Consider the following 9,920-nt stretch of genomic DNA (forward strand, 5'->3'; position numbering starts at 1 on the left):
TATATTTATCTTTTTACTCAACATATAACTACATAAAAGTATATTTGTTTTTACGTTCAGTATTAGTTATTCAATTACTTCAAATTTAGGACATTAAAACACCCTAGATTTAAAGATCAAGGTTGCATACTCTCTCATACACATTACGCTAAACATTAACAGACATTATTATGTGTTTCCAGAATAATTAAAAAAGGCTAGACAACACCTAGCTCTAAAGCAGTAACACCGCCTGGCACTAAATGCTGCCAAGTCACACCTCTGCTATAAGTACACCGCTTGGCTGGCAAGATTATCAATCTTGCTCAACATAATGCCAAGTCACACCACTTTGAAAACATGGAAACAACATAATTTAAACATATATACGACTATAAACAAATATGGTGGTATATAACACATATAAACACATTTTATAACAATATTAAATGACAGATATATTTATCAAAAACTATGAAAAAAAATATTAAAATAATAAATAAAGTTATACATACAAAATATGCTCACAACCTACAAACAGTAAATTTTCGAAATGAAAATCTAAAGACTATAAATTAAGAACATTAGAAAATATAACATTATTTGTGTAACACTTTTCACCTACCATACCTTGAATGAGATGTTTATCAATTTTGAAAAACAAACTATTAAATGCTCTAGTTCTTGAACATGCAACATATAGTTGACCATGAGAGAAACACGGTTTTTTGAGATATACCCCAACTCTATCAAATGTTTGACCTTGACTTTTGTTAATTGTCATTGAATAAGCCAATCTGACAGGAAACTGACGACGTTTTAGAACAAAAGGTAAATTAGAATCTGATGGAGCCAATTGAATTCGAGGAACAAAAACCCGTTTACCACCAGAAACACCTGTCAAAACCTCTGCATCAATATAATTATTTTGAAGAGCACAAACCTTCATTCGAGTACCATTGCATAACCCAGCTTTGAGATCTAAATTTCTAAGTAGCATAATTACACAACCAATTTTCAATTTTAAACAATGAGGTGGCATACCTGAAGGAGTTAAGCTGTTCAGAAACTCAACAGGAAAGTTATTTCTTTCATTAGGGTCATCAGTATCAATTTGATCAGCACTTAAATAAATTTTGACCTCACCCGGCAGACATTCAAGCACTTCTTCATTGATTGATAATGAATCAAAATTGGTTGGTGTTAAAATCACACGTTTAGAATAATCATTTTGATCAGCATCTCCAAAAATCTTTTCAACAATCGATTCATTTTCTCTAATAATGCACTGATTTGGTATTTCAATGCATCCTTTAAAAGGATCCTCTTCTTTGACAGGTATTGTTCCATTCCCAAGTTTTAATAGCCATTGGGAAAATTCACCTTCCCCATCTTGTACTCTCATATTTTCAGTTAATGCAAACTTCTGCACCCATTGCCAATGCAAAGAACATTTTATACACGATTCCACTATTTCAGCTGGTTGTCCTCTTTTCACAACAGGCAGAATTTGCCTAAAGTCACCACCAAAAAGAATGATTTTTCCTCCGAACGGATAGTTGTTGTTGCAAATATCTTTTAACAACCTATCAATTGCATTTAAGGCATGTTTAGGTATCATGGATGTTTCATCAAGCAAAAACAAACTAACTTGTCTTAAAAAATCCCCGTGCATAGAGTTAGGAGTTACATTACATGTGCTATTATCTAATATTGGAACAGGAAGTTTGAATAAGCCATGCAATGTAGATCCATTTGAAAGAAGAGTTGCTGCTATGCCAGTCCATGCAGCTGTAGCAGATTTAAAGCCCCTACTTATGGTTTCAGCAATCAAATAATTATAAGTAAAGGTTTTTCCACTACCAGCTGGTCCATCCATGAAAAACAATCTAGAATGTTGATTTTCTACACTTGGTTGCTCATTCAGTGCAGCAAGAAAAGCATTACATACATTTAATTGATTGACATTAAGCAACAGTCTCATTCGATTGGCTTCGTCAATAGATTGTTGAACATTTTCATTAAAATTTTCTAGATTTAAGCCTATAAACTCATCAATAACAGGCAGATTGTAATCAGCCAGCGTTTTACCACTTTGATTAATAATCTTCTCAATTTGATGAAGAGTAGCTTGTTCAGCTATTAGAAGTGGGACTGAGCGGTGAATGAAATCTTCCATCATAAAAGCTTTGTATGTATTCCAGAGATGTAAAGGATTGTCAGGTTCACAAAAGGTCAAAATAATTGAAAACAACTGTCTAATTTGCTTTGGCATATGTGTTAAAACCGCCTCAGAAAGAGTATTCTGCCATTCAGTGTCATCTTGCAACAAACCTTTCAAAACACATGCTTCACGAAACGTTTCAAGGACAATACCATTAACAGTACGCACATCCTCCCAAGATGTTGCTCCTTTTACTTGCAAAAGTAACAGTCTAAGAAAAAACAATTCTCCAGTTGGATTAACTTTATACATTCTTACTATCACCTTATCACCACCCCTTTGTCTAATCTTCCATTTACAATGTTTATCATCAAATACAAAGTGATAAGGAATGTCTACATACGAATAGCAATGTGCTCTTTCATTTTCAGTATTTAACTTAAACCATGCTGTTAGGTGCGTATCACGTTGAGCTGCACGATCTAAAGCCATTTGTTCTGCTCCTTCTCTAAAATACACTAACTGATTTTCAGGTAGATGAACTTTAAGGCGTATAATAGTGTGTGACATATGACTTATTGGATACTCAAAAATTCGCCACAATGCTTCAGGTGCACTAACATAACGACAATCTAAAAAAGTGTTTACTTCATCATGATTAATTTGTTCACTTATTAAAATATTGGCACAGTCGTGACCCTTGTATATGTATTTGTACAAATATTTAACAGCCTTAACAGACATGCAAGCTTCAACATTAATGTGAGCTTGATATTTCTTTGATAACCATGGATTGTAAGGTACCACCCAGCGGTTATCTACATTGTTACCTTTAATATTTATAACCAAACCATTATCACGTCGTCTATATCGCGGATAACCATTATGAACTGCTACTGTGTTAGCATTAAATTCTTTAGGATAGTTTTTGCTGCACACCCCATCTTTCATGCAGGGAGAATTTGGATTCAGTATGCCACATGGACCGTGAATCATGCAAGTTTTAACAACGTCATAAAGGTCTCGATTAACAATCGGATCTGGAATTTCTGCAGATATTAAATTATTGATATCATGTGCTGTTTCAAGCTTATCATCATTTGCAAAGTGAAATAAAATATGAACATGTGGCAAACCACGCTTTTGAAACTCAATAACCTGAACATGTGTTACAACTTTCCCTAATACACCATGCTTAAAAATGTCATTAAGAAGGTTATTTAATTTGAGTTTAAATACTCGAATAACCAAGTCAGGTCTATCATTTGCTGTCTGACCTGGATATAAATTTTCAGTTATCTCGCGCCATTTTGGGTTGCAAGTGAAAGTAATAAAAAGATCTGGTTTACCATACTTTTTAATTATAGCCATAGCATCTTCAAAGTTTTCTTTTAAAGCTCTAGGACTTCCTACATAAGTTGATGGTAAAACTACAACACGCCCTGGTCTAACATTATGATCATTTCCGAGGTTGTTTACATGGTCGTGTAAGACATCATACTGCTCACTTCTCAGTTTGTTTTGGTTATTTCTGATGAAAGCAAGGCGCTGGCCTTCAATTTTAACATACGCATCAACAGCATATTGCTGAAACAGTTTTTTGCCATAAAAGAGTGAAGAAAAAAAGTGTCTAACTGAAAGTTTATAATTGTAATACTGAGATAATGTAACATGATTTCTAACCAATGTAGCACGCTCAGGGTTGTGAACCAATTGATTATGCCAACCAGCATCACCCCTTGGAAAAAATAGAGGATAAACCATAGGATCTAAGTTGGCAGACAAACTTGATATAGTTTTAAGAGGATGACCTCTTGGGTAAATAACAACTTCCCTGGAAGCAGGTGGTGCACCATCTTCACCAACAAATACAACTGCAACTTCGTTATGTGAAGGGAGGTTATAGCGACGTCTATCTTGCCCTTCAAGTAAAGACATTTTTACAACTGACACTGAGCGTCCTTCTAGAGCTGCTCGACGAACTTCTTCATCTTCCACTTCAGCCATGTTTTTAAATGCAAGAGCAAATGGGTTCTCTTCACTAATAATAGTTTGCAATCGAAACATGAAATCATTTAAGCAAAGATCATTACCACGTTGTTGCATTCTAAAATTTACTGCTGCAAGTGGATCATAGATGTATAGTTGACAATATGTTGGCAGAACACCTTGATTTGATCTTAGATTACCTATACGATGAAAAACTTGACCACATATTCTAAAACATGGCGGCCCATGGTTCATGGGTTGAACTACATTAGCTTCAAATGAAGCAAAAGATAGACAGGCATTATAATTTTTAATATATTTTAAAAAATTCAGATTTGCATTTCTATCTGCATAGTTTCCTTTAAATAAATCTTCTAAATCTTGTGGAAATGATGAAGGTTGCGACAAAACTACCTTTCCATTATGGCAACATAAAAAATGTGTTTCATCGGGAAATTTCTTAGCACCACAATGCTGACAAACATAATTCATTTCTCCTAAATAATTATAATCTGGAATAGTATTGCTTCTTGCTATACAATACATTCTTTCGTATCTAGCAGCATTTCTAGCATTTTGTCGATTATTAATTTCATCTTGCCTGAGCCTATCTCTTTCATTTCTGCGACGATTATTTTCAATTCGCCTAATTAAGCTCTCCTCATTTGGGTTTGAATTATTTGCTGCTTGCCGAGCAGCATTTCTAGCATTTTGTCGATTATTAATTTCATCTCGCCTAAGTCTATCTCTTTCATTTCTGCGACGATTATTTTCAATTCGCCTAATTAAGCTCTCCTCATTTGGGTTTGAATTATTTGCTGCTTGCCGAGCAGCGTTTCTAGCATTTTGTCGATTATTAATTTCATCTTGCCTGAGCCTATCTCTTTCATTTCTGCGACGATTATTTTCAATTCGCCTAATTAAGCTCTCCTCATTTGGGTTTGAATTATTTGCTGCTTGCCGAGCAGCGTTTCTAGCATTTTGTCGATTATTAATTTCATCTCGCCTAAGCCTATTTCTTTCATTTCTGCGACGATTATTTTCAATTCGCCTAATTAAGCTCTCCTCATTTGGGTTTGAATTATTTGCTGCTTGCCAAGCAGCGTTTCTAGCATTTTGTCGATTATTAATTTCATCTCGCCTGAGCCTATCTCTTTCATTTCTGCGACAATTAACTTGCCTATTAACATTTCCATTTTCTAAACTAATATCTGCTTCTAGCCTAATATCATCCATTTAAACTTCACTTTCAATTGAAAGTTATACGAATCAGAAAAGAAACGAATCCTGAAGATCGCGATCTTTCCTATATAATTTCCTTTCTACTCTAAATAGCATACACAAATAATTTTTAAATATAACAGACTGTCATTTAAATTAAATTATACAATAATCTTATGACTATAAAAAAATATATATATCAGCTGGGAGATGTTTGAAAAACATTAGCTTAGCAAATAATTAAAAAAATTATTAAAAACATGCAATTCTAATAATAAACATACTGCTAACAAAGAAAAATTAAAAAAAAACAAACAAAACATTGTAAACCCTTTTTTGCAAATTTAAACATTATTTCTTCAAAAAAAATTATAAGCAAACATTTTTTAAAAATTCACAAAACTCTACAATATTTTGTTCTTCTATACCACATAAATACATCATCTGATAAATCTAAAATAAAAAAATGTAATGAATAAGTAAATAAATAAGAAAAACATTACATACAAAAAATGAAAATCCATGAACCTTATAGAGAAGAGCTGTAATGATTTACCAGAGGAGTTGTAAAATATTAACATTTTATGTTAGCTTTTACAAAATAATTCATGCTGAAACATCATGATTCCAGAATATTTATAGCAAAATCATGTAGTAAACAGCGCTAAAGACAAAAAATCAAATTGAGATAAATCAAATTGTATATATGGCAAAATAATTTGTATTGACTTTTAGATTATTGATTTTTAATAAAACTACCTATCCATTTTTAACAATAGACACCAACATGAAGATAAGCCAAATGTCTACTAACTCAAAAGATAACAAAAAACATCACAGCAACAGCACACAACAATAGCACACACCATAAGTTAATATAATATATGTAGATAATAACTTAAGTAAGATAACATTCATATATAACAAAACATAAGTAACAACATTATGCAAAATGTTATTAAAATACATTATTATGTATTTTTAGAATAATCTTAATCTTTATTAATAAAGGCTTGAAAACAGCAAGACCTAAAGCAGTAACAGTTTGACACTAATAACTATCGTGTAACCCTCTGTTAAAAGTACATCACTTGGCTGGCAAAGTTGACAAATCTTGCTCTACACGTTTACCAAGTCACAGCACTTTGAAAACACGGAAACAACATAATATAAACATATGTACCAACTATAAACACAATAAATGTGTTTAAATATGTATATAAAGTTAAATATATATACCTCATATACATATTTAAACAAATTTTTAAAACAATTATATAACACATATCAACACATACACAAACAATAAAAAAACACTTTACATTATTTTAAAAACACATTGATAAAACGCTATAAGTGTGCAAATAAAAATTTTAAAAATGATGCCAGAAAATTAAAAAAAGATACAAAATATATATTTACAAACAATACTCTTTACCTTCTTTTTTTTTTTCATAAGAACTGTAATCCTCACAACAAAATTTAACCTTTACATACAGTAACATGTGACATGCCATGTCAGTGTTGGCACAAAATTTTAATTTACTTTTCTAAATTTTCTAAAAAAGAACAATAATAGTTAATAGCATCACAGAAATTTCAAAGTAGTAATGATTTCAAAGTAGTAATAAACATTTTATGGAAATAGCATTAGTATAACTTTAAATAACATCCATACCCTTATTTTCCTTCTAAAAAATAAAATATCAAAAATAAAACTGCTAAAAGAAAAGCTAAAACAAACAAAATACAAACGATTTAAAAGATTAAAATCCTTTCTACTTTTTCTGATAAAAATTTAAATCCTTTCTACTTTATCTAATAAAAATGTATATATAACTATTTTATATACTTACTTCAATTATAATCTTAACGATTACCATTTATCTTAATATGATTCTTTATGTAATATATCTAAACTAATGATTAGATTTCAAAAGGAAAAAAGTTTCAACTCGCTGAAGAGATCTTTCTCCAATGGCCGCGTGCATTTAGAGATCGCGCTTTTTCAAAGCCTAGTAACTAATGACGAAACGACGTTAAACATTAAACGTTAAACGTTAAACGTTTCTGTGCTAATTATATTAAGATTATCATAAATATCAGCTGTCTCATTTGATTATTTAGAGCTATTTTGCAGATCATCATCATTGTCATCGTCATCTTTTTCTAATAATCTAAAAACATAATTCAGTTTTAAATTTAAATATATAATAAAATATTTTGTATTTTCTACTTTAGAAACTCCAATGTAATGTTTTAATATCTATTTGGATGAATGTAATATATGTTAATATACTTTAATGTAATAGTAGCTTAAAATATATTTAATAATTATTTAAGTTTATTATTAAATTTGAATACATACAAATTACAAATCATATTACAAAGTATAACTAATATTTTAACTTATATAACATGTTGAATACATTAAAATAATTTATGGGCCATATTAGTAATGTCAATACATCCAAATAAAATAGTTACCTTTTTTTTGTTTATAACGAGAAAGTCCATCACTTATATTGTGTTTGGTTCGCATGTGATTCCATAATGTGCCTGGTATACAAATACAAATACAAATTAATCACAATTAAAAGTAGCAATTTAAAAGTCATCTGCTCACAGTGCGCACATGACAGTATGACACACACACAATCAATGATTTAACTTAATCAGTAAGTAGTTGCTTTTACTTAATATACGTGCAAATGGTAATTAATAATTACTAAATAAAATAAATAAAAGTCACATACTTATATTATAGATATTTAAATTATTGTTTTAGATTTCTAGAATAAAATCTTTTTATTTTTATTATAATTTACCTGTACTGCCTGATGTTTTGAATGATTTTCCACAGGCATTGCAAAATATTAAGTGCTTGTTGTGTTCTTCAATACCTTTGGTAAAACTTGTCCAAATTTGAGACATTTTTATAGGTAAAGTTTAAAATATAAACAGTTTAATAACAAAATATAAATGATATAATACAAATTACGATACGATACGTAATAAGTACCAATGTAATAACAAATTACTGAGCTGTAAATTAGTAACTAGTTGGCTACAAAAAACTACAGAACAGTGAGTACTGAAAATAAATAACATTGCCTCATGACTGACGACTGTTATTAAATATTAATAAAAGTACAATAATAATTGATATCTGATAACTCGTTGTAGAACGCACACAATATTTATTTATAGCAGTAGTTTTCAAAAAAATTAGGGTAAATGGGAATTTTTACGCAAAAACAGTTTTCGACAAAATTGATTTTGATTTTTTTATATGGTTGTAACTCAATCTAAATACTTTAAATTTTCAGCAAATGTTTATATTAGTGTTGAGTTTTTTAAATTTTATATTTAATTTTTCCAAGTATTTTTTTTTTTTGAATAAACCGGATATATATAATAACGATTTGGTATTTTAATCCAGATTAAACGGATTGTTACTTTTGTTTTGATCCGGATTTTGTGCTCAGCACTAGTCAAGAACAAATGGCTTCTCACGTTATTAAAGAAAAGCTATGTAATGAAAGTGGTAACACCATTTCATTGAAGACAGGAGGTAGTAAACTGAAACTATCTATTGGATCTACGAATACTCCAAAAACAACCAACCTTACTCACAAAAATCTTCATTATATTCAGAATTCTCTTTCCTTAAGTAACCATCAAATGATAAAACTTGCTAATATGGTAAGGTAAAATCGAAAAAATGATGCAACATTTGGAGTAAAACTTATATGAAAAAAGCAAAAAAACGCTGTAGAAACTGGACTGAAAGACTGTGTCTTTGATTTGGACAGTTATCTTCTCCCATTAGTTAACGAAGAAAATATTTTATTTGAATTTAAAAACAAAGAAAAAACTTTGGAATATATAAATATTACAGTAGCGTACTGCAATGATGCTACTCTTTTTGTTTAACTACTCCTGGATCTTAAATTTTTTGATTCTAAGAATCAGTTTCTAAAAATTGCAGTTGACGGGGGAAGTGGTTTTATCAAATTTTGTATAAATACAGTTAATCTCCAAAAACATTTTTAAAATTACTGCAAAATTGAAATAGATTACGTTAAAACAAAACCGCTAACAGCTTGCAGGTCTTTATACAAAGATGGTCTAAAAAAAAATATTTAAAGATTCGTCAGTAAATGCTTCATTTCTTCTTCTAGTAGCTCCAGAAATAAAGGGTCCAACTTTGAAAACGATAACGAAACGATACGAAACGAAACGATATTTTCATTCAAAACGATAACAAAATTTTTTCATTCAAGATTGTTTTAACGAAAACGATAACGAAATTTTTCAACATTTTTAACGAAAAAAACGATAAAAAACGACAAAAATGATCAAACAACAAAAAATTTTTGTTCAACATCATTTTGACAAAATTTTAATGAAATTTTCAACATTCAGATAGTTGTTATCATTGTAAAAGTTGAAAACATAACAAAAAACGACTAAAAAAATGACAAAATTAAAAAGATTCACTTTTATTAACAATTTTAACACAAATTTATATAAGAAAAATACAACATAAAAAATGGTATTTTTA

General features: G+C 30.0%; 1 protein-coding gene and 1 pseudogene across 3 annotated transcripts; one reads left to right on the forward strand and one right to left on the reverse strand.

Annotated features, from left to right (window-relative positions):
• Nucleotides 1-72: 72 nt before the first annotated feature.
• Nucleotides 73-6,932, reverse strand: LOC149895063 (uncharacterized). Of its 3 annotated transcripts, none has more exons than XM_090074522.1 (3): nucleotides 6,792-6,932; nucleotides 5,910-6,017; nucleotides 73-5,806 (listed from the first exon to the last, which is right to left on the reverse strand). In XM_090074522.1, exon 3 carries the CDS (start codon nucleotides 5,366-5,368, stop codon nucleotides 548-550), a length of 4,821 nt encoding a protein of 1,606 aa, XP_089930648.1. In that variant the 5' UTR covers nucleotides 5,369-5,806; nucleotides 5,910-6,017; nucleotides 6,792-6,932; the 3' UTR covers nucleotides 73-547. The 3 variants fall into 3 exon arrangements, with proteins under 3 accessions (XP_089930648.1, XP_089930652.1, XP_089930641.1); XM_090074526.1 differs by lacking the exon at nucleotides 6,792-6,932 and adding an exon at nucleotides 6,113-6,344; XM_090074515.1 differs by lacking the exon at nucleotides 6,792-6,932 and having other exon boundaries at nucleotides 5,910-6,344.
• Nucleotides 6,933-8,590: 1,658 nt separating this feature from the next.
• Nucleotides 8,591-9,431, forward strand: LOC149895064 (uncharacterized; annotated as a pseudogene).
• The last annotated feature ends 489 nt before the right edge of the window (nucleotides 9,432-9,920 follow it).

Source organism: Hydra viridissima, unplaced genomic scaffold (assembly GCF_058129835.1).
Source record: "Hydra viridissima isolate aposymbiotic clone 2 unplaced genomic scaffold, HvirCarnegie_v1 scaffold_1, whole genome shotgun sequence".
NCBI lineage: Eukaryota > Metazoa > Cnidaria > Hydrozoa > Anthoathecata > Hydridae > Hydra > Hydra viridissima.

Coding starts and splice junctions, on each gene's coding strand:
- LOC149895063 (XM_090074522.1), bottom strand. CDS start 5,368: ATGGATGATATTAGGCTAGAAGCAGATATTAGTTTAGAAAATGGAAAT.